This window comes from Pelodiscus sinensis, chromosome 13 (genome assembly GCF_049634645.1).
Source record: "Pelodiscus sinensis isolate JC-2024 chromosome 13, ASM4963464v1, whole genome shotgun sequence".
In the NCBI taxonomy this organism is placed as follows: Eukaryota; Metazoa; Chordata; order Testudines; family Trionychidae; genus Pelodiscus; species Pelodiscus sinensis.
The window spans coordinates 3,115,842-3,140,744 of NC_134723.1; the positions used below are offsets into that span (position 1 = coordinate 3,115,842).

The window sequence follows — 24,903 nt, forward strand, 5'->3', positions numbered from 1 at the left end:
CAAATGTAGGAGACCAAAATTGCTAATGAAGCAGGGATTTAAATATCCCGTGCTTTATTAGCATGATCTCGCCGGTGCGTTACTCCGCTCAACAGCTGTTTCGAAAGTGAAAGTGTGCGCTGGGACGCGTTAGTTCGAACCAAAGCCCTTAGTTTGAAATAACGTTGCTCCTCATTCTTTGGGCGGTGTGCTCAACCAGCCAGAGTCCAAATCAGACCAAATGCGAGCGATCTTATCTGCAAAATTCTTCACAAACAGATCACAGCGGGCAGCCAAGAGCTCCTCCATTTCATCATGAGTGCCAGAGTGTAACAAGTCCCACACCACTCAAAACAGTCCGTAATATACTCCATTTTTTGAGGAGTAACGTAAGTTCGAACCAAGGGGTTGGGTTCGAACTAACGCGTCCCAGCGCGCACTTTTACTTTTGAAACAGCTATTGAGTGGAGTAACGCGCCAGCGAGATCATGCTAATGAAGCACGGGATATTTAAATCCCCGCTTCATTAGCAATTTCGGTCGCCTACATTTGCATCCCTAGCTCGAACTAGAGAGCAAGTGTAGACGTACCCAGAGTGGCCCATACACACCTGAGGAATGCATATGTGAGTCTGCAAACCAGCTTGCATAGGACTGCTTGCAAGTGACCAGCTCCAAATGGAAGACAAAGGAACATCAAAGGGCCTTGTGGCTGACCCTAAAGACTGTTAAGCTAGCAGTTTGTACTGTCTTTGCTAGAAGCTGGCATCAAGCACTCGGTGATTGATGTGACGCGTGTTCTCGTTAACAAAAGCGTCCATTCCAATCTAGACGCTCTGTTCCGAAAATGCTTTTAACGGAAAACTTTTCCGTTAAAAGCATTTCTGGAAAATCATGCCAGTCTAGACGCAGCCTCTCTGTATATCAGTCATGGTACTCCACAGATGCAGTAGGGTTTTGTTTACTTTTTATGTATTCAATAGTCTAGTCATGTGTGCATGTACATATTTACTATGTTTTACCTCAGAGCTCCAAGAAGAAATCACAGCCAGCGTGGCCAGATTTGGAGGGCATGTCATGGTCACGAGGGATGGCCAGCAGCCTGGGGACTAAAGGGTTAATTGTACCTAGCCAGGTAGCAGTCAGCCAATAGAAATGCAGATAGGGATGGAGACAAAGGAATTTGGGGGTTTTCCCTCCTTTGTGTCTGGGCCAGTTTGTTCTAGATACTGAGGGAGACAGAAGACATTTATCCAAGAAAAAGACTCTTCAAAATGTGTAAGTGGGGTAAAGTTTAGATAAATCCGTTAGGTTTTATTGTTTTCTGTTGTGGGACTGTGGATCTGATGTCTGTGCTGTTAGAAATGGGCGTTCCTCCCTTTTGTAACTACGTTGGTGGCTCTTACCATCTAGTCAATCTAGCCAGGCTTGTAACAGGAGTATTGTTTTGATAATAAACATTCTTTCTTTTTTTAAAAAAATTAGTAACCTGGTGTTGGTTCAGTTCTGTGTCCTGGAAAATCCGTCTGTGGGATCTGCCTGCCTCTGACTAGGGGATAGCAGCCACAGACTGCAGTTTGTATTTTCTCTTTTCTTTTTCAAGCTCTTTGGGGAAAAGAGCTTAGGGTGCCCTGAGGTTGGTTTCAAATGTCCACCCCTGTTTGTGGGTTCAAAAGCACTTGACGGTGGCAGCGGATTTTTATCCCCAAAATCTAGGTTTTTAGGATTGTGGGGGAAGTTTTATACCAAAGCCTGGAAAGATCAGGTTTGGGGGTTACTTTTGCAGGCCCCCACTTCTGCATTCATCATGCCACAGTGGGGAATCAGTCTTGACAGTGTCTGTAATATATCCCAGCAGCAAAGCAGATAGCCAGGTGTAGCAAAATTGTTACACTGCTGCGTGTACTGGTGCAGCGGGACTGGATCGAATTTTTCAGTGATCCAATATAAACAGCTCTCCACACAGCTGGATTGGACTACGAGAGAATCATTGATCCATTCCCTCCCTCCCCCTCCCCGCATCCCTTTTTAATTATGTTGCCGCATCCCTTTTTAATTATGTTGCTGTTGATCAAATAAATCTAACGTCACTGTTTCTGTTAATCTGCTCGGTCGCTGTGATTTTCAAAGGAAAAAGCCCCAGTGTGATGACACAATTCTTTGGGCTGGTGACAGGGGTGCTGACGGTGTCAGAGGAGTCAGTGTGTGTGACGTGGTCAATGCAATGGAACAAATCCGGGGTCTTTCCCGGCTGTACTGGCCAGGAATTACAATGTTTCTTTTTCCAGCTGCCAGGAAGGTCAGTCGGATTCTTTCTTTCAGCTCAGTCACTTCTTGCTCTTTCAAAGAGCAAATCAATGCGGAACCAACATGTGAGGAGTGGGGTCAGATTGTAAGGCACGGAGCTCCCACTTGCTAGATGCGTGCTGAAGGACTGAGTCCCTGTAAGAAGGACAGTGGCATCCCCAAATGACGGGGATTAAAAAACAATACCACAACCTACAACAAATGCTGTCCTGTAACACAAACTGTGCTCCCCCACTTGACTCACATAAAACCTGTTTCTTAATCCTGTGGGACTCATATGAAGTAGCTTGTATCCAAACCTATTTCTACCCCAAATGGGTTCTTCCAGTCCCAAGAAACCAGCCACCGTTCCCAGGTCAATTTACACTTGATCTTACCCACAAGATCATGCTGAGCCAATCCTTTAGAATCTAAACGCAGAGAGAGAATTTTCAAGCATCCCTCCAGAGTACATGTTTATAACTCCACATACAGATATCATACAAGTACATGAATAGCATATACAGAATCAGTAGAACACAAGCTTTCATTTGCCACCTCACATGGCCCCCTTTGTATATACTTGTGGGACAAACACCCCCCCACGGGTGCAGCAGTGACCTGTCTGATCCCCTTAAAATCCAGTAATGTGACACCAGCAAAAAGGATCAGAGTCCCCCTTTTTCTTTTTCCCCTGAAGGAATTCCTGCTGCTACGTTGTCTCTTTGAATACTGCATGACCTGAGAGAATCATAAACCCAGTTCCTTTGGTTTTTTGAATCCCAGTTCCTTTGATTATTTGAATCTTTGAAATTTTGCCCAGCTGACGAATGTGTCAATTTCGGGCTAGGGATTTGCACTGGGAAATGCACCTTTATTTCTCATCAAAGGGAGTGGCTGTTGCATGTAAAATATTAACACTACTCCTGCTAGAAATCCTGAATAGCCAGAACCATTATGTACAAACTAGAGAGGATACAAATCCAGGGTGAGTCTACAGTTTACATAAACAAAGAGAGAAACTAAGTACAGGCTGTATCTCTATAAACCAGAACTCTCTGGTCCAGCAACATCCAGGGTCCAGAAGGACCATGGATGTTCTAGGATCAGATAGTCCTGGTGTGCTGCAGGGGTGGGGAGCCAGGAGCCCGATGTGCTGCAGTGGGGGGTGCCACGTGGCCCAGCTGGGCAGGGGAGTATGAGCCAACCCGTGGCTCAGGTGGGCTTGGGGGAGAGCAGCAGCTCAGCTGGGCTGTGCGAGAAACAGGGGTGGAGAGTCAGGCAGCCCCATGGGGTTGCAGGGCAGGCGCTGGGGCCAGAAAAAGGGGGGCCAGAAATGACCTTCCCTGGTCCTGCAAAATCCCTCATCCAGGACGCGTCCAACCTGTACAGCAATAGAGGTCTACTGATTAAAACCCTGTTGGGCATGAAATTGACTAACTTCTAATAAAACGTTGGTACAATTTCCTAATCTTCAAAATCTGGCAGACCAATGATTTCTTGGGGGTATTTTGTTAATGACTCTTTTAAAAAAAATGAGTATTTGAGGACAATGATATAAACATGTTTTTGTTACATGCTGTGATTTCTGTAAACAATAAATTAATTGGATTACTACAAACTTTAAACATGACTATGCAGGGAGACTCAGGAAGTGGGTCTGTCCCATGAAAGCTCATCACCTAATAAATCATCTTGTTAGTCTTTAAAGCGGTGCATAGTCCTGTCTTTTGTTTCAACAAGAGCAGACTAACACAACTGCATCTCTATTACAAACTTTAAGGCTTCCCTTGTAAATCTACCTGTGTTCCGAGTCAGACCTATAAATGTATAGCAATTTTTAATGTTAAATTGTGTCAGTGAAACAGAATATTTATATTATTCTCCCTGGCTGTTTGGGATGAGACTGCCTTACTGTGTCTCTAATACAAAGATTTTTTTCATGACACATGAAGAGACACAGATTTATCATATGGATTGGCCAAATGGCTCTACAGCTTTGGCTTATTTTTCATGAGTCCCTAAATCTGACACTTAGATTTGGTTAGTGCTTGATCATCATACACTGCTACCATAATACTTCAGTACAATAGCTACTGTTAAGAGCAGCTTCTGTTCTAAGGAGTTTCTGTCTTGGGAATTTGCAGCTCATATCTGGTTTCCTCAATTAGCTAACCAGATCCAGTTAGACTAACAGATTTATTGGCGCATAAGGTTTTGTGGGCAAAGACCCACTTCATCAGATACATCTGACGAAGTGGGTCTTTGCCCACGAAAGCTTATGCTCCAATAAATCTGTTAGTCTATAAGGTGCCACAGGACTCCTCATCGCTTTTGCAGATTCAGACAGTAGATTAACACGGCTACCCCTCTGATACAGATTCAGTTGCTAAAAGGTATTTTTTTCAGGGAAGGATTGGCTTGGAAAAATGTAACAGCTGTCAGCTGTTTATGCTTTTGTTGCATGGTTAATTTCTTTGTGATATGCAGGGAAACAGATGGATTTCTGTTTAAGAGTTTAAAAACGAGAAGATTTAACCTGGGGTTCCTTGGGTCCTTAACTTAAATAAGTTTTGCTTTTATAAAATCATTGTTCTGTGGTGAACTTACAAATGTCAAATTTTATTAAAAAACTACATTAAAAATAAAACCATGTAAAACTTTAGCCCCTATAAGTTCATTCGGTCCCACGTCTTGTTGAGCCAAGCACTCCCACAAACAAGTTATGGTTTTGTTTGCAGGAAATAATGCTGCCCACTTCTTGCTTCCTGAAAGGAAGACTAGGTATTTGCATGGCCCCATTGTGGCTGGGGTCATAAGACATTTCCATGACAGATATACTAAATAGTAATAGAGAGGTAGCCATGTTAGTCTGATCGTGCTAAAACAAAAGGCAAAACTATGTAGCACTTTAAAGACAGTTTAATAGGTGATGAGCTTTCGTGGGCCAGACCCACTTCCTCAGATCATATTCTGGAAGAGAATTGGCATGACCATATATACCAAAGGAATACAATGAAAAAAGTGAACACGTTATTAAACTGACAAATCAGATTTAGTACAGAAGGTGGGTTGAGGGGGAGGAGGGGAGGGAATAGCTATTTGAGTCAATGAATGGCTAATCAGGGGTGATAAGTGGGAAGCTATCTTTGTAATGGTTAAGGTAATTAGCATCTTTGTTAAGGCCCATGTGTAAAGTGTCAAATTTAAGCATGAAAGAAAGTTCTGAAGTTTCCTTCAGTAATCTGGTGTTAAAGTCTCTTTGAAGTAAGATGCATGCAGTAAGGTCGTTAAGACTATGTCCAGGTAGGCTGAAATGAAAAGCAACTGGTTTTTCCTTGTGAGGATGTCTGATGTCTTATTTGTGTGCATTAATTCTTTGGCGAAGTATCTGAGAAGTCTGTCCAACATACATAGCAGAAAGACACTGTTGGCACATGATGGCATAAATTATATTTCTGAATGAACAGGAATATGTGTTCTTGATCATATAACTGACATGGTTAGGTCCAGTGATGGTGTCACCAGAGTAAATATGTGGACAAAGCTGGCAATGGGGTTTGTTGCAAAGGAAAGTTCCAGGGTTGATATTAGTGTGGTATGTCCTGTGGTTGTCAGTAAGAATTTTCCTGAGGTTAGGTGGTTGTCTATAGGAGACTATGAGTCTGTCCCCCAGAGCCTCTCGGTGTGTAGTATACTGTTCCAGTATAGGTTGTAGGTTATTGATAATGTGCTGGAGGGCTTTAAGTTGGGGGCTGTAGGTGATGACAAGTGGTGTTCTATTATTGGTTTTCTTGGGCCTATCTTGTAGTAGATGGTTTCTGGGTATGTGTCTGGCTCTTTCAATTTGTTTTTTTTATTTCCCCTGGTGGGTAATTGAGATTTACAAATGCTTGGTAAATATCTTGAAGTTTCTGGTCTCTGTCAGTGGGATTAGAACAGATGTGGTTGTATCTAAGGGCTTGGCTATAGATGATGGATCGTATGGTGTGTTCTGGATGGGAGCTGGAGGCATGTAGGTAAGTGTAGCAGTCAGTGGGTTTTCTGTAGAGAGTGGTATTTAATTTTCCATTTGTGATTTGTACTGTGGTGTCCAGGAAATGGATCTCTTGTGTTGAATGGTCCAGGCTGAGATTGGAGGTGGGGTGTAGGTTGTTAAAGTCTCTGTGGAACGTGTCCAGTGTTTCTTGGCCATGGGTCCAGATCATAACGATGTCATCGATGTAGCGTAAGTAAAGGAGGGGTGTGACAGGGTTGCAGTGGTTCAGTGGGCTGGAAGTGCCCCACACTTAGCTTTTGATGTAACAATGAAGTGTTAAATGCAGGGCAGGCTACCTTTATAATGCAACTGAAACAAAAGACAGGACTATGTAGCACTTTAAAGACTAACAAGATGGTTTATTAGGTGATGAGCTTTCGTGGGCCAGACCCACTTCCTCAGATCAGATCGTGGAAGAAAATTGTCACAACCATATATACCAAAGGACACAATTAAAAAAAAGAACACATATGAAAAGGACAAATCACATTTCAGAACAGAAGGGGGCTGGGGGGGGAAGGGAGGGAGGTAAATGTCTGTGAGCTAGTGATATTAGAGGCGATAATTGGGGAAGCATCTTTGTAATGGGTAAGATAATTAGCGTCTTTATTCAAATTTGCGTGTAAAGTGTCGTATTCAAGCATGAATGACAGTTCAGAGGATTCTCTTTTGTTTCAGCTGCACCAGACTAACACGGCTACATTTCTCCCACTATTCTCCTTAAAGTGAGTAAGTGTTGGATCATCCCCTGAGCCTGTTACAACCGGAACTGTATGGCGAGGGCGAGTACCACAGTTCTTCCCCAGGGAGTTCAGACGCACATGTAATTCAGCTATTTGTTTTTCATGCGCTCCGTTAGCCTGCAGGCACGTCCTCTGGGCTGGAAACCAGCGCACAAAGCACTACCCTACCCATGGAAACACGTGTGTTTGTCTGACCAGGAGCCTGGACGACTAGCGAACAGCTAGCCATGCGCAACTCTCCAAGGAGAGGTGCCTTTATCTGCACAGGCTCCAATTTGGATCCCGGCTTTTGTTCCTACTCCAGGGCTAGCAGGGGGGCATTAATCAGTTTCTCCTCTGTGGCTGTTACATCCACTCCACTACCCTCCCCTGAGGGGAATTCATTCTCCGGGCTTCCTTTGAGTCCTGGCCACCTTCCCTCCTCGCTCCATGAATGAGCCAAAGCCTTAAGAAGAAACAGAAGTGGGACCCTCGCGCGCGCTGCCAGAGGGAAACTCAATTAAAAACAAGTTCTAGTGCCCAGCACTGATTAATTAAACTGTTTAATGGACGCTGCCCTCCGCCAGATTGACCCCGGCTCGTGCTCGATGAAGTAGCAACAAAAACATCTGCGCGTGTAAATTGCTCTTTCCAGACGCAGCTGGCTGCGGGAGCGGGAGGCGAACGGGCCTGGGCTGAGAGCGGCTGCGGATCTCTTGCCCCGTCCCGCTGGAAGGGTGGTGTCGCCAGCCCCCCTTCCAGCTGGGCCCCTCCCCGGGCCCCCCCGGCTGGGTTGCTCGGAGAAGGGAAAAGGCGGATCCCAGCCCGACCCCTTTGCCGCCTCGGTGGTTTCCAGGAAAACCTGCGGAGCAAACCCCCCAGGATGTGTCGCCTCGCCCCGCCCCGCTAAGCCGGCGAGGGGAGCCCGCGAAGAGGTGACGTCCCAGGCCGAGCCAGCGATCACCGCCGCCTGCCCGGCCCGTGCGCTCCGCCGCCATGCGCCCCGCGGGCTGGCTGCTCGGGACGCTGCTCTCAGGTGACGGACTGCGGAGGGGGGGGGGGTTTCTCCAACGGGCCGCCCCGGGGGAGAGAGGCGGGGGGAGAGGCCGGTGCGCCGTGGCCCAGCCCTGGGGCGGGTCAGTTTCTCGGCCCAGGCAGCGCATGGGGAGGGTAGGGGCGCACCGGGCGCTGTCAGGAAGGAGCCGGGCAGCCCCCGGGCTCGGGGTCTTGGCCGGGAACTTGCTGCTGCCTCCCAGCCACGGAGCCTGCAGCGCTGAACGTGCCGGGGGCTAGGGGATGGGGGTAGGGACTCGGACCCCCCCCCCCCCGACCTTGCTGTCTAGGGGGCTTTCATGCAAAACGCGGTGCGAGGGACCATCCGCCGCGCCTGGCATCTGCCCAGGGCGCCTCGGCCCCGCTGTAGCCTCTCTAAACAGGAGGGCAACGCAACAGGCGCCTCGCTGACTTGTGTCAAGAACCTCCCTGCGGTTTATTTATGGCAAATCCGCCCCTGCCTCTGGACAGCCGGGCTGTGCCCGAGAGCTCTCCGGAAACAGGCAACCCCCGGCCGCAGCGCTCAGGCTACAGAACTTGATCGAACTTTAAGTCCCCTCTGTGAAATTTCCGAGCCAGCTGCAGCCGAGCAATGGTTTTAGCATCCTCTTAGGTGCCTTAAATCCGGTCTTCAGTGAAACCTGATTCACCGCGAAGACCCGAGTTTGGGCTCAGGCTTTGTGACGCAAAAGGATCCGAAGCAACGATGTGACCGTTGGACTTGTCTGTAAATCTGGTGTAAACCTGGTCTGTAAGCAATCATTTTACTTTGGACTGGAGTATCCCCAGTGCCTGGGACACTTTTCCTTTCGCCTTCTCTGTCTCTTCATTCTCTGAACCCCCCCCCCCCCTTTAAATTCACTTTTCCTCTCTGAATATTTTGGTTACAGTAGGTGATCATTTCGCTGATTAAAAGTAGTAAAACTTCTACAACAAACAGCTGGATTGTTGTTTCTCACCCCCGTTGTCCCCCACACTGATTTCTGTCTACACTGTAGGAAATGGAAAACAGGGGGACTTTGCGGGAGCAGGGAGATAACATCTGCTGGATTGACTTGAGTCAAGCTTTTTTAAACCACTTTTCTCTTTGTACTTCGGTATTAAGCAAAGGGGCACCGTCATTTGTTACATAGTCAGCAGCATGTTGACTTACAATTAAATAGAGGCTTCAGGGGGTAGCCGAGAGAGTCTGTACAGGATAAACTTAAAAACCAACAAATGGTCTGGTAGCACTTTATAGACTAACAAAACCTGTAGATGGGATCATGAGTTTTTGTTAGCACAGCCCACTTTTGCAGATAGCTGGAGTTTTGAGTTTAGGATTTGCAGACCCAAAGTAAATAGGGGAGAAGTGAGAGCGGGGGAGGAAAAAAAGGAAGGGTGGGAAACATGGAACAGAGGATATGGAAATATCAAAGAGAATAGCTAGCACCTGAAGACTGTGTAGTTAAAACAAAGCAGATAAGAATAAAAGGCAATAGCAGGAATCTACACAAAGAGCTGTTTGCTCCTTCATTGAATGTTAGGTTGATAATGTCCCAACCAACCCTCATCATGACTGAGGCCATTAGCATGAGAATTGAACATGCGGATGGATTTTAATTCCAATAGCACCTTCTAGACTAACAGATATATTGGAGCACAAGCTTTCGTGGGCGAAGACCCACTTTGTCAGATGCCTGTAGTGGAAATTTCCAGAGGCAGGTATAAATATGCAGGCAAGAATCAGGCTGGAGATAACGAGGTAAATTAAATCAGGGAAGCTGAGGCTTCTTTCATCTAATATATAAAGGAGAATGTTTGTAAGTTTGTGCGCTAATAACGTGGACACTGTAAGAGCTACCACAACCAGACTTTGCATGGGATAACCTTTCCTCCAGGAGAAGGTTTTAAGGTACTTTTGGACCCAATTGGGCCCGAGCTCAAGCTGTAAAAATCAAAAAGTAACCCAACACCCACCCTAGGTCCTGTGCCTGCTGCCTGTGCCCCCCAGCACCATCCGGGACACACCCCCTCCTGCCCACGAGGTTATATAAACGACTCTTTTCGCCCACCCCCGCACCGGCCTGCAGTGCCCCAACCCCCACATGCACAATGGCTCGGGCACCCGCCCTGTCCCCCGCGGCACCTGCAGCTCCGGGCGCGAGCTGGGGTGCCCCTCGTGTGTGTAACCTCCCCTCCACCAGGGGTCGCACCCCCCCCCTTCCAGGGATGACGCGGACCTATATTTTAATCCCTATAGAAATCAGTGCAACTATTCTACCATTCAAAAAAAGATAATGGACGACTGTTTTTCCAGCTCGTATGTATATATCTGCCTCTGTAAGTGCCATTCCAATCCATCTGACGAAGTTCTAATTGTGTGCGGGGGAGGCTGTGGAAATGCAGAGTCACTGCTTGTTTTTCATATTTCTCATGCTGAGTCCCCCTCCTTTGAGTGACAAGTCTTGGTTGCGTTCCTCCAGCCTGCAAGCCAGACAGGCTGGGTGACCTGCGGACGGGAGACGGGGATGGAGGTAGCACTCCTTTCCCAAGCTCTGCAGGCCTGTCCCAAGTCCCCAACCAACCCTCCCTATGGTGGTATGTCCCTCCCCCCCCCCCCCAGTTTGAAAACCTCTGTTCTGCATCGAGAGGTGATGGGGGAGGGGGGATGGTGAAATGCCCCTCCCTACTGTTAAGTTACATGTCACCTCTGAGTACATGAGACTTGGGGGACCACTGCTGTGGCCGGAGGACACTGGCTTGAGGGAGCCTTGTCTCGCTAACAGCCCTGGGACTAACCTCACCTGTTTGTCATTGGCCCCAGGGCTAAAGCTAAATTCTGTGGCAAGTATTTGTCTTGGGATGGAGTCCAGCCGCACAGCTCCTCCTAATAGCCAGAGTGGCCTGGCCCGGCCCATGCAGGGTGGCGAGAGGCAGCTGAGGAGTGTTGGGCAGGGAACTGCGTTGACTCTGGGGACACCAGGGCTTCTCCTGAGCGCTGAGTCAGAGGAGAGCCACATGCCTGTGGAAGGGGAAGGAAACTGGCTCTGAAATGTTCCCAGAGCAGACTAGCCAGGTGCAGGCTAGCCAGGTGCAGGCTAGCCAGGTGCCTGCAGACTAGCCAGGTGCAGGCTAGCCAGGTGCAGGCCAGCCAGGTGCCTGCAGACCCTGGCTGGGAACGCACCCCCTGCTTTGCTCTGGCCCAGGCTGTGCGGCTACTCGATTGCTTGCAGCATGGACCGTGATGGAGCCCTGCATCTTGCAATGTGGTTGCACGCCTCCATTCAGAGCTTTCCAACAAGGTGACCGTGGGTCTAATGGGCTTTAGAGGGAGGCCGTGGGAACCTTCCAGCCCCATAGAAACATGCGTTGGTGTCTTTCATGTCCCAAGCTATTGTCTGCTCCCCCAGGGACATTGTTTTCCTTTGCTGTGCCAGCTACTCTGATGTTTTCATTTACCGACACCCGCTGTGCCCTCTTTGTCCTCTTTCATATAGTGTCACTTTTCTCCTCCTCTGTGAGCTTTGATTAATTCCAGCCAACATGAGCATGTGCCAGTCTCAGTCTTCCCTTAGTAACAAGTGGGGGGGAATCAGCTACTAGCCTAGTTCAAGATCGTTCTGCGTCGGTGCCTGTCTAGAGCTGTATGGGTCCATGTGCCAGGCAAGTCTGAACATTTGATATAACCTCCAGCGACGGGTGGGGGCTGACAGAACAGAACTCTAATTGTATCCTTGAGATCCAGCATTACACATTCCGACATGCCTTTGTGAGAGGTTTCCAAAGCCTGCCAGACCAGCCTGGGGACAAACACATCTTTTCCATACAGGGTGAACTTCACCTGGCGGGCTGGCTTTCTGATGGGCACCATGGAAACTTTTAGATTTCATTCTGCGGTGAATAAGAACATAAGAATGGCCATACTGGTCAGACCAAAGGTCCATCTAGCCCAGGGTCCTGTCTGCCCTCAGAGGCCAATACCAGATGCCCCAGAGGAAGGAATCACAACAGGTAATCCTCATGTGATCCCTCCCCATCACCCACCTCCAGAGAAACAGAGGCTAGGGACACCCATTCCTAGCCATCCTGGCTATAGCCATTGATGGACCTAACCCCCTTAAATCTATATAGCTCTCTTTTGAACTCTGTTAAAGCTCTAGCCTTCACTGCATCCTCTGGCAAGGAGTTCCACAGGTTGACTGTGCGCTGAGTGAAGAAAAACTTCCTTTTGTTTGTTTTAAACCTGTTGCCTAGTAATTTCATTTGGTGACCCCTCATTCTTATATTGTGGGAATAAGTAAATAACTTTTCCTTATTCACTTTTTCCATACCACTCATGATTGTATAGACTTCTTAGTCTCTTCTTTTCTAAGCTGAAAAGTCCAAGTCTTTTTAATCTTTCGTCATATGGGATCCCTTCCAAACCCCTATTCATTTTTGTTGCCCTTATATATCTAATACCAAATACCAATATGTATTTTTTGAGATGAGATGACCCATTGCTTCTTGTCCTATCATCAGGGGTTCAGGAGAATAATTTTTCTCCCTTGTCCTTGTAACACATTTTTAGGTACTTGAAAGCTGTTATCATGTCCCTTATTTTCCCTCAAAGGTCATTCTTTTTATTTTCCCTCATACGTCAATAGCTTCTCGGATGTGTGTGCCTGCTTCTTAATAAGGCGTGACTCCCAGCCAGCCATTCTGAGGGTATGTCTACACTAGTGCGTTAGTTCGAACTAGGTAGGCAAATGAGGGCAACCGGAGTTGCAAATGAAGCCCGGGATTTAAATATCCGGGCTTCATTTGCATCTTCCCTGGCGCCGCCATTTTAAAATCCCCCTTAGTCCGAACTCTGTGCCCGCGGCTACACGCGGCACGGAATAGGTAGTTCGAATTAGGATCTCTAATTCGTACTACCGGAACGAGGTGTACCGGTAGTTCGATTAGAGATCCTAATTTGAACTACCTACTCCGTGCCGTGTGTAGCGGGCACAGAGTTTAGACTAAGAGGGACTTAAAAATGGCAGCACCTGGGAAGATGCAAATGAAGCCCGGATATTTAAATCCCAGGCTTCATTTGCAACCCCGGTTGCCCTCATTTGCCTACCTACCTTGAACTAACGAGTTAGTGTAGACATACCCTGAATGAAACCAATTTTTAAACCAAACTAACCTTGTGCCACGGTATGATGACAAAGCAGGGGATTTTCTAAACGTGACTGCAACAATTCTCCGAGCTCCCATATTTCAGGCTGGAGTGAGATCAGTGGAAGACCTGCCTTGAGCTTCAGTTGGTTTTGGATCAGGCCCAGGGATACTTGAAATAAAACGTGAATTTCGCCATTTTCTTTCTTCTTGCCACAGACGATGGATGCGGTTTAATTTTCTTTTTCTGCCTCGCGCCCATTGACTGCACTTCCCACACGACTGTACTGCTTACACACAAAACACGATGCAAAATGATCTTATGAGGTGGGAGGGGTGAAATCTGGTTTACAATGGAAGGCGGATGATCGCTCTACTTGAGGGGTAGCAACTGAGTCTAACCTTGAAATATTGCTCTTTGCTTCTTCCAGTGGCCACTGCTTACGTATGCCGACCTGCTGGGCTTGCACCCTCAGGAGACAAGGTGGTAGGTGCCGTAGGCTGCATTGTGGTGTTTCCTGGACTGGAACGCATCGACTCCACAGGGATTGTGCAGTGGGAGTATAAACCAAAGGAAAACGACCCTGCGCTGTCTATCCTAGTTTATTATGTGGAGCCTTCAACACTGAACATCCATCCGATATACAAGGAGCGTGTTGCATTTAACCAATCCAGCTGGTCCCTGGAACTGAAAATGCAGCTGAAAGACGGAGGCCTGTACCGATTAAGGAGACAGGAGGAGGAGAAGAGTGGGAAATGGATCCGGCTGGAGGTTCTAGGCAAGTGCCATGTTCCTTAATTTTTCCTCCACTCTTGTGTAATTTCATGTCTGCTTTTCCCTACCTAGAAATGTGCAGCAGAAGCAACAGAGGCATAGAGCTGACTCCCCTCACTCCCCGCTAATCCCCAGTGTTGCTTGGGGGAACAGGTTTTGGAGAAAGGGATGGAGTGGGGGTGGTGCAGAGACAGGCAGGGCTGGGGCGAAGGGGGTTTGTCCGAGGCCCCAAATCCTGCGGCCCCCGAAGGACAGCAGCCTCTGAGCCAGGCAAGCACCGCTGTCCAGGCATAGTGCGGCCACAGAGAGGATAGGATAAAATGTGTAGCCCCGTCCCTCCTGCCCCCCCGCCCCACAAATGGGAGAAGGGCTGGTTTGGGTGGCTCTGACAATCCCCAGTAGACCCTCCCACCTCTACTCTCCCCTGCAGCCAGCCCAGACATGGAGATGCTCCCCTAGCCTAGAGCCCCCCCTCTGCCCTGCACAGGCGCCTAGAGACAGGAGCTACAGCAGCTGATAGCAGCTGGCCGCTTGCCAGTTCCAACAGCTGATAGGTGGCTCTTCCCACCAAACAGCCAATGAGGGCTCTGGGGGCCTGCCAGCTAGCTGATTGGCAGCTGCCAACAGCTGCTCTCCCCAGCGGGGGCTCATTTTCATGTGTGGGTGCCCAGACCTAGAGCACGCTTGGAGGAATACCAATACCAATATATATTTTTTGAGATGAGGAGACCCATTGCTACTTGTCCTATCATCAGGGGTTCGGGAGAATAATTTTTCTCTTGCGTCCTTGTAACATATTTTTAGGTACTTGAAAGCTGTTATCATGTCCCTTATTTCCAGACTGAACAAACCCAGTGCTTCCCAGTTCTTAATTTCCCTCAAAGGTCATTCTTTTAGCTTCTCGGATGTGTGTGCCTGCTTCTTAAAAAGGTGTGACTCACAGCCAGCCATTTTGAATAAAACCAATTTTTAAACCAAACTAAAGGAGGTAACAGTTCTGTGTCCTTTGGGCTGGAATACTTCAGTCTCCTTTGGGTTGCGGGGTTTGGTGTGTGGATGGTGGGAGCTGTTGGCTGCCTGCAATAGGCCAGACTGGATGTACTTTCAGTGCTTCCCAAGACACTGTTTGCAAACCAAGGTTCATTCATTTCTGTGTCCGTGGTGCAGGTAGCACGTCCAATTATTAAAAAAGAAATCATTTTAAAAACGTAATGTACTTGTCCCAATTTCCTTTATTCTCCGTTTACTTTTTGCAGTCATCTCTGCTAGGAGATTGAACATCTGTTAAGCCAGCTTGGCTTTCTGGTTCTTTAGTGCTGTTGTGTTCAGCTTTCATACGCCACGGGATGTGGGGTACTGAAATCCATGTCAGAATTTTGATCTATCACTTTAAATTGTCTTGGGTTTTCCTGGTTCTACTTGCAGGTGAGGGCTCTGTAGGGAAGAGTCTAGTTAGAGTTGGCCTGTAGACAGGCAATTTAGAAAGAGGTAGGGTGAAAACTCATGATACCATCTACATGTTTTGTTAGTCTTTAAGATACTACTAGAGTATTTGTTGTTTTTAAAGTTTTTTTTTTATAACGTTAGTTGTGAGGATATGTCTACACTAGCCTCCTAGTTCGAACTAGGGAGGCTAATGGGGGGGACTGAAATTGCTAATGAAGCATGGGATTTAAATATCCCGCACTTGATTAGCATATTCCTGTCCAGTTGCCACTTTGGAAACTGACTAGCCCGAAGTAACTGCCTGCGTCTATACGCGGCAGAGAAGCGGGATTCCGAATTAACTGTTAAACTTCATTCCATGAGGAGTAACAGTTACTTAGAACTAAGGGGTTTATCTTGGAATCCCGCTTCTCTGCCGCGTGTAGACACGGGCAGTTACTTCGGGTTAGTCAGTTTCCAAAATGGCAACCGGACAGGAATATGCTAATTAAGTGTGGGATATTTAAATCCCACGCTTCATTAGCAATTTCGGCCACCCTCATTAGCCTTCCTAGTTTGAACTAGGGGGCTTGTGTAGACGTACCCTAAGTGATAACTTTCCAGCAACCTTCCAGTATTTCTTTTGATCTAATTTCTTTGCTTATATGCCATTAACATAAATACACAGAAAAGTTATTGGTTTGAAATTGTGTTGTGGGAATTCTGAAAACAATTCAGCTAGTTTTAACAAAATATAAAATATGGGTCACATTTAAATTGTCAAGCCAATAAACTTCATAAAATATCCGACAGTAGTGAGATTCAGTAAATGCTTTATCTTCATTAATATGCCTCTGAGTGCATAGTAATCATTTGCATCCTGAGATTCTGACATGTTGTAAGTTCCTTACTTTCTTTCCATTTTATAATCTTAAACTGTTAAAATGATAATTTTTGTATTTGTTTCTTTATTTAGCTTTGCAGTTGGAATTATTTAATTCCCATTGACTTCTGTAAATAGAGAAACAAGGAGAGACCAGGGCTCTGTTTATATTCTTCATCCATTCACTTATCTTTTCAGAGTCTCACATGCCATTTTCTAGCACATGGTTGTGGGTGGGAGGAATTTTCGCAGATGAAATCAAAGTTTGGATTCCTGCAACAAATTACTCCAGCTGCTTAGGAAGACGTTAAAATTAGCATGCTCCAAACTAACCTGCTATCCCACAAGAGAGGAACATTAAGGAACCATAACTGGACAGGACTAGATTTACATTGTTTACATCTCAACTGTAATATTGTCTCAGAATGGATTTATATCCTGAGTGTTCATTGCTATTAAAGATCAACACTGCATAACGTTTTGTGTCACCCAATGCTACTGACGTGTTTTGTTAGTCTGTTTCAGCAAAAACAACAAGGAATCTGGTGGCACCTAAAAGATTAGCAAATGTATTAGGATAAAAACTCTCGTGAGCTACAACTCACTTCAGAATGCAGCACAAAACTGCTGAACTGGAATTCATATGCAAATTTGACACAGTCAGAATGGGTCTGAATAGAGACTTGGAATGGTTCTCATTACAATAAGCAATTTCCCTTTTGAGGACTCTCAGCTGCTCATTACTGTTGGAGATGGGCCACATCCACTCTGATTTAATTAGCATTGGTCTCACACTCCTCTCTCTGTACCCCTTCCTGTCTTTCTCTTCAAGCATCTGAAGAAGTGAGCTGTATTCCCTTGCTTTTTTGAACATTGAAGATAGTGTCTGTTAATAGTTAACTGATACCCGTAAAACATCCTTGGGAAATGCTGCTGCACTGTGAGTGTGTAGGAATAACAGTAGCAAAATGTTCCTTCTCTTCTAGAGCCCTTAGCCAAGCCGGAACTGTCGTGGAACTCTTCCATGGTGGGCTCCACTATAGAAGTGGTCTGTAAAGTGGCAGCTGGGAAGGTGGATTCCTACCGGTGGGAAAAAGATCAGAAACCTCTTGCTGACTCTGGTCGCTATCATTTCTCTCGGAATCACAGTGTCCTTCACATACTGAATGCAACACATGGTGATTTAGGCCATTACACCTGCAAAGTTACCAATGAAGTTAGTGAGAATGAAACCTCCTGGAAATTGACCATCAGTGGTAAGTGGGAATTTCTCTCTGCAGTATTTTACATTTTTGGTTGTTTTAACTATGGGGAATAACCTCACAATGTTTCAAGGGTTATGAAACTGTGTGTGTGTTGTGGGGAGCTCATATGTGCAAAGAATGATCAACATTTATTCAATACTATTAGGCCACATTTTCCAAAATACGCCCATGAGTTAATCTCAGGCATGTGTCTGTCCAATTCAGCTTTTTCAATGAGTCATTTCAGAGCTTTGGTGCCCATAAGTGACTTCAGCAAATTTAGGAGTGGTTGCACTCCTAACCAGGGGTCATTGATTTCACCCAAGTTCAGCTAAAGAACAGATGATGTCATATGGCCCCAAGTAACTAGAGAAAATAACTGCCCAACTAGAGTCCAGAAATAAGTGAAATAAATAGATGGCCCAGCCCAGACCAGGAGTCATCTCCAAATAGTTTGGCACCCCTATTGGCCATCTCTACTTAGCAGATGCATTTGCTTATGAACTTTTTTTAAATATAGTTAAAATAGAAATTAGACCCCAACCCCCTAACCATGGAAAGACTTGGATCCAATCCCAAACTTTGGAGTTGGAGCTTTGTCTTAACATAACATGAGAATGTAAAATTGGCTCTACTGGGTCAGAGCAAAGGTCAATCTAACCCAGTGTCCTGTCTTCCAACAGTGGCCAATGCCAGATGCCCCAGAGGGAGTGAACGGAACAGGGAATCATCAAGCAATCCCTCCTGTCACCCATTCCCAGCTTTTTTGACAAACAGAGGCTAGGGGCATCATTCCTACCCACCCTGGCTAATAGCCATTGATGGACCTAACCTCCATGAATTTATCTAGCTCTTTTATGAACCCTGTTAAAGTCCTGGCCTGCACAACATCCATGTCCTATACAAGGAAGGAGGTAGGCAGTTTAAAATTGCCACCTATCCGGCCACTCTGCAGTGATTACCGTAATAGCCTCTGGGTTGCAAATAGAGATGCAGGAGTGTTAGAGAGAGGAAATGCAGCCTGGAACGAAGTCATCTGATTTAATCAAAGCTGCTGGGAACATTGGGCCACTTGGCCTTTCTAGACTCGGACGACAGCAGGGTTGGTGGCAGTGAGGTTTACAAGTGAGCAGCTGACAACTTGCATCTCTGATTTAAAAAAACAAAACAAAAAAACCTTCCGGAACGCCACTTGTAATTCAAACTCAAAGGGGCAGATTGCAAAGTTGCTGGCTGAAAGGCAAAGGGCTGTCTCTCTCTCGAGGCATTTTGCATGAAGGAGGTTCCAAAGGAGGCTGACCTGAAAGTGTTCTTCACAGATTCTTCTGTTGTGGTTGCAAACGGTGTCATTGCGGGAGTTGCTGTCATAACTGCAGTCCTGTTGCTAGTCAGAGGTAAGTGAAAGGGTTGTTTGGCTTTGTAACTTCCTCCCCATTGAGCCTTTGATCACAGAACTGTATTTGGTTCATGGTGGGTCTATGCCGGGGTGGGAAACCTAAGGTCAGAGGGCTGCATGTGGGCCCCCCGCTTGCCCGGATACAGCCCCCACGGCTCAAGCCACTCCCAGCTTTGGGGAGCCAGTGCTGACACTCCAGCCCACTGCTGCCCTCCCACGGACTGGCCCCCGACTGATTTTTCTCTGGGTCAGCAGCCCCCAAACCAAAAAAGGTTCCTCACCCCTGGTCTATGCTCTGGATTATATAAAAAAGATGGGGGGGGGAGAGATGTGACCCCAAATAAGGAGTGAGGGTTTTCCTCCTAGAAACTGACCCTGGCTGCACATACCAGCGTCTCTGATTGTTTTACACTGTTGTACCCAATGGGATTTAAAGCCAAATCCTTGGGAATTTGCCACTGATTTCAGCTGGATCAGGATTTGGTTCCTAAACTATAAATGAGCCTCCATGCAGGATAAATCTGGGCTTTTCAAATGAATGACTGGCACAAGAAGCAGATGTCATTCCAGTCCCTCCTCTAAGAGCCGGGCAGGGACAGCTCCCTGTGTTCTGTTAAACAAAGCACAGGAGGGAAAAGGCAGTATGCCACATTTATTGAGAATACAACAGTTGCATAGGCTTCCATCCCCAAGGGTTCAAAGTGCTCCAGGAGAAGTGGTGGGAAGCAGGAAGAAACCTCCCCCTTGCACATGCCCATGTAGCTGGCTCAACACCCCAGCCCGATTCTTCCTCCTGCTGTTCCTGGAACAACGTCTCTCACCCAAGAGGGTCTGATGGCTCTAAAGTGGGGTTGCGCACTAGGGATGTAAGCATGAGCTTACTGGTTACCCAAATGGTTACACGCAGCTCCCAGTCCGGCTCCTGGGGAGTCGGCTGCAGCAGCCAGCTCCCTGGGAGCGGGGCAGCAGACAGGAGCTGATACCTGCTGGGAGCTGGCTTAAAAGCCTGTTCCCTGTGCACACCAGCTCCCCGGGAGCCGGATGGCAGGCGAGAGCTGATACTTACTGGGAGTTGGCTTAAGGGCCATTTCCCGGTGTGCACCGGCTCCCGGGCGCTGGATGGTGCCCTACGTATAACCGGGTAACTACTAAAATGTTCAGCAGTTACATGGTTAGCTTGTCACCATCATTTTAACATCCCTTATTGAGCACAAACAAGAGGATCCACATCGTGTTCTGTTTAGTTAGTGGTGCCCATGCTTAGAAATGGTCTGGGTCATCTAAGGCCACCTCCAAAGACAAAATATATGCTCAGATATATACATCTGCCTTTAGAACTCCAGTAGACACTCTGGCTGTGTCTAGACTGGCCAGTTTTTCTGGAAAATCAGCCGCTTTTCCGGAAAAACTTGCCAGCTGTCTACACTGGCCGCTTGAATTTCCACAAAAGCACTGACTTCCTACTGTAAGAAATCAGTGCTTTTTGCGGAAATACTATGCTGCTCCCATTCGGGCAAAAGTCCCTTCTGTGCAAAACTTTTGTGCAAAAGGGCCAGTGTAGACAGCTCAGATTTGTTTTGCGCAAAAAAGCCCCGATTGCCATTTTCACGATCGGGGCTTTTTTGCGCAAAAGCGCGTCTAGATTGGCACTGACGCTTTTCCGCAAAAAGTGCTTTTGCGGAAAAGCGTCCGTGCCAATCTAGACGCTCTGTTCCACAAATGCTTTTAACGGAAAACTTTTCCGTTAAAAGCTTTTGAGGAAAATCATGCCAGTCTAGACGTAGCTTCTGGGTGTGTCTGTAGAGCAACTAGACACCTGGAGCTGACCAAAGCAATTGCCCTATGGTGTGAGAGAAGAAAACCTGGCTTAGAGCCTTCATCACTGAACTGTGCCGGTGGTCTTTCTTTGTAAGTAACATGGGAGGTCTGTTGCATTCGCGCGCTGCATTCCGTGCTGGTGGTGATGACATTAACATGTCAGAGATGATCTAATGGAGCAGGTTTAACACCTCAAAGCTGCTTCCTGCCGTGTTTCCATGGCAATGACATTCCATTAGTATCCCGGTACATCGGAGGTCAGAGACCTCAAACTAACATTTACTGTTCAGACAATAACAGCACTTTGTTTATCTGTCGAATGTGTGTGTAGCTGCTGTTACACATCTTTCCTTGGAAAAAGAACCCCTGCCAATGACTGTTCCAGTAGACGCTCTCTTTACAAATATGGACATTTCTCCATTTTGATAACATCTCCACTTTTCTTCCCCTGTCTTCATCTGTCCTTACAAATCCAACATGATTGAAAGGGAATTGTCAACTCGAACCTAGTGAATTTCCAAAGATGAGTTTAAAATAGTTTCAGGTGCTGTTCCTGCCCTAGGCTCTCTGCCAATTTTTGTAGGTTTATAAACATAGTTCTCTAGTTTTTGCCCAAAGGCATTTCATGCTGCTCTTCCTGCCTGCAAGACCCATGCGAACAAGAGGAATAGACCAAGGCCTAGATCCTCGAAGTATCGAAAGGCCTAAATACTTTTGGGAATCTGGTCCCACCTGATTAGTACAGGAGGAACCATGAAACTCACTAGACCGAAATTAATGTCAAATACCTGCAATAAACAAACAAAATTAATAAATAGAGAAACTTATTTTTTGCTAATTTCAGAGTTTTTTGTTTTGTTTTGTTAGAAGTGGGAAAAGCTTTTTAGGCAAAGGTCTGTCCCTTTAATTATTTCTGCTTTGCGTAGGATAGGAGGTCAATACAGTTCTGATCAGTTAAGTGTTGGGCAGTTTTAATGATGGGGCCTGGATCCTGAGAAATCAGCACCAGAGCTGAGGATAGGGAGGCTGGAATAAAGGGGGGGGGGGGGGGGGGGGGGGCTGACAGCCAGTGACTGAAACTGTAAACCCGCAATGTAAGGGAAACCACTACACATGCACCCCCAGCATCCGTCGGTCCAATATCTATGGCAGAGTTTTAGGGGTGGGGAGAAAGACTTGGCAAAAGCATTGCAGCAGCTCAGGGCTGGAAGTCAATTGTAACAGATGCTACCTGCCCCCTCTCGCTGCCGTGACATTTCCCTAGCAGGGCTGGAGTCAGTGACTCATGGACTCCGTGGAGTTATTATTTCCTTCCCAGCGTTCTGGTAACTTTTGCTGCCTTGGCTGTTCTGGGTGACCTTTTGGAACTCTGTGCTTCGGGGGGCCTCATGGTGGCCAGAGCCGCCTGGGTGAACTGCAGGGGCCTGGGGCCAGCAGCAGGGGTCGGTCCCCTACCCCACACGCATTGGGGCAGCGGGAAGTAGAGCAATCCGGCCCCGGCCTGCTCTGCTCCGCTCCCTGGCTCCCAGATGTGCCTTAGGGAGGGTGCTTGGTGAAAGCGGGGAACCACTTCCTCCCCCCCAGCACTCACTGGCTGTGGGACAGGGGAGCCACAAGGCTGGGCGCTGGCAGAGCAGAACAGGTGGGGGCCGAATCACGCTGGGCACCCGGGAATGCGGGGTGGAGGGGCGGGTCCTCCCTAAGTGCCGTGGCTGGAGCCAGAGGAGCGGAACGGGTCGGGGCCAGGTCACGTCACTTCCTGCCACTGCCAGCGAGCGCGTGGGTCACTTCCTGGCTCTGCCGGCGAGCACGTGGGTCACTTCCTGCCACTGCCAGCGAGCGCCTGGGTCACTTCCTGCCACTGCCGGCGAGCGCGTGGGTCACTTCCTGCCACTGCCGGCGAGCGCGTGGGTCACTTCCTGCCGCTGCCGGCGAGCGCGTGGGTCACTTCCTGCCACTGCCGGCGAGTGCGTGGGTGATGCCAGGCCACCTGCTAATGCAAAGGGCCGCATGGAATCAGCAAGCCCCAGAGCTGAAGGCAGGGACCATTTGCTGCCTTGCTGAGCTTTGATTGTGTTGCCACTAACAGAAGATTCCCTTTCCTTCTGCATTAGTAGATGGGGACTTGTACAGTGAATGAAAACTGCCGGGCCTCCCTCTGGATGAAGAAATCATTTCAATTCCCAAGAGACATTGGAACAAAGAGTGAATCACAGCTTGCTTCTGCCCCACGGTACCCACTTCGTAAGGCGTCAGCCCGTCATCGTACAAATCAGCGTGCGCTGCCAGACAACACATCTAAAATGATCCAGTTTGTAGTTCTTTGGCATGGAGTTGCCAATTTGTTGGGATGGCAAACTGTTTTGGAAAGCAGCCTGCCCACGCCAGGGAAGAGTGCTGAAGCCGCACAGCAGCATCTGAAAAGAATAACCTTGCATTGCAAATGCTGTAGAAACACGCCAAGTCTAAATGTGAACAAGCAAACAAACATGCAAAAATAGAACTATAGGCAGGGGGACAGGGAGAAAGTTACAGTGGGGGAGGTCTAGGTTGGATATTAGGAAAAACTATTTCACTAGGAGGGTGGTGAAGCAGTGGAATGGGTTACCTAGGGAGGTGGTGGAATCTCCTTCCCTAGAGGTTTTTAAGTCTCGGCTTGACAAAGCCCTGGCTGGGTTGATTTAGTTGGGATCGGTCCTGCCTTAGGCAGGCAGATGGACTTGATGACCTGCTGAGCTCTCTTCCAGCTCTATGATTCTACGAAAGGGTGCAGGGCCACATGGAGATGAGGGAGGAGGTGTCTAAAAGGGAGAGGCTAGGGGTCAGCCAGAGTCTGCATGCGGGAAGGTCTCTAACAGATCCTTCTTCCTTCCTGCAACCTGTTTCATACTTTCCCCACCCATACCCAACAACCCTCCAAGTTTGCCCATAACATAAGAACTAGGGGGTCACCAAATGAAATTAATAGGTAGCAGGTTTAAAATAAACCAAAGGAAGTTTTTCTTCACACAGCGCAGTCAACCTGTGGAACTCCTTGCCACAGGAGGTTGTGAAGACCAGACTTGAATAGGGTTCCAGAAGGAACTAGATACATTCATGGAGGTTAGGTCCATCGATGGCTATTAGCCAGGATGGGTAGGAATGGTGTCAGTTTGGCAGAAGCTGGGAATGGATGATGGGAGGGATCACTTGATGACTCCCTGTTCGGTTCACTCCCTCGGGGGGGCACATAGTATTGGCCATTGTTGGGAGACAGGAGACTGGCTTTGGTCTGACCCAATCTGGCTGTTATGTTCACACCCCAGGCTCCTCCCAGGCAATTACTTCCCTCTTCCTCAGCTCCTCTGTTACCCCTCATGCCCTAGCCTTAGCACTACTTCTAGAGCACTGGAAAGACAGTTCTGTATGGTTGTTGAAATGAATTATTATTCAGAGTTCTTTATTAATATGCCTAGTAAAGAATATTTGTCAAAAAATGTTCTGAATCTTTGTGGTCTGCATTGTTAGTCAGGCTACGTCTACATTGGCAAGATTTTGCGCAAATACTTTTAACACAAGAGTTTTTGTGTTCAAGTATTTGCACAAGAGCGTCTACACTGGCATGTGCTTTTGTGTAAGAGATGTGCTTTTGTGCAAAAGCATCCATGCCAGTGTAGACACTCTCTTGCGTAAGAAAGTTCTGATGGCCATTTTAGCCATCGGGCTTTCTTGCACAAGTAATTCATGTTGCCTGTCTACATTGGCCTCTTGCGCAAGAGGGCTTATTCCTGAGTGGGAACATCATAGTTCTTGCGCAAGAAACACTGATTTCACACATTAGAACATCAGTGTTCTTGCACAAGAACTCCTTGCCAGCTTAGACAGGCAGCATGCTTTTGCGTAAAATCATGCTAACGTAGACACAGCCTATTTGTTCTGTCAACGATTTTTTAAATGTATTTGGAGTAAAAATCTAGTAACTAAAACATCACCATTAGGCTTGCTGACTTCTTTTCCTTCTGGGGTCTTGGAGTGGTAGTTTTTGGAGGCCTTATGACAGTTTTACCCATTACTATGGCAAATCCCCTCCCCCCTTATGGCCATAGCCATGGCAATAGAAAAAAATCTTCTGTCAGCCCAGCAGTATCTACACTGGCTTAAGTCAGTGACTACATTTC

General features: G+C 47.3%; 1 protein-coding gene across 3 annotated transcripts; it reads left to right on the forward strand.

Annotated features, from left to right (window-relative positions):
- The first annotated feature begins 1,174 nt into the window (after nucleotides 1-1,174).
- On the forward strand, nucleotides 1,175-24,648 carry LOC142818251 (hepatic and glial cell adhesion molecule-like). Of its 3 annotated transcripts, none has more exons than XM_075896680.1 (5): nucleotides 1,175-1,256; nucleotides 13,637-13,984; nucleotides 17,275-17,544; nucleotides 18,852-18,926; nucleotides 22,861-24,648. In XM_075896680.1, the coding sequence occupies exons 1-5, from the start codon at nucleotides 1,253-1,255 to the stop codon at nucleotides 22,884-22,886; spliced, it is 723 nt and encodes a 240-aa protein (XP_075752795.1). In that variant the 5' UTR covers nucleotides 1,175-1,252; the 3' UTR covers nucleotides 22,887-24,648. The 3 variants fall into 3 exon arrangements, with proteins under 3 accessions (XP_075752795.1, XP_075752793.1, XP_075752794.1); XM_075896678.1 differs by lacking the exon at nucleotides 1,175-1,256 and adding an exon at nucleotides 7,680-8,061 and having other exon boundaries at nucleotides 22,861-24,647; XM_075896679.1 differs by lacking the exon at nucleotides 1,175-1,256 and adding an exon at nucleotides 7,687-8,061 and having other exon boundaries at nucleotides 22,864-24,647.
- The last annotated feature ends 255 nt before the right edge of the window (nucleotides 24,649-24,903 follow it).

What these genes read in the sequence shown, in the direction of transcription:
- LOC142818251 (XM_075896678.1), top strand. Translation starts at nt 8,022, where the DNA reads ATGCGCCCCGCGGGCTGGCTGCTCGGGACGCTGCTCTCAG. An exon ending in GATCCGGCTGGAGGTTCTAG is followed by an intron (nt 13,985 to 17,274) that starts GCAAGTGCCATG and finishes CTTCTCTTCTAG; the next exon opens with AGCCCTTAGCCAAGCCGGAA. An exon ending in AGTCCTGTTGCTAGTCAGAG is followed by an intron (nt 18,927 to 22,860) that starts GTAAGTGAAAGG and finishes CTTCTGCATTAG; the next exon opens with TAGATGGGGACTTGTACAGT.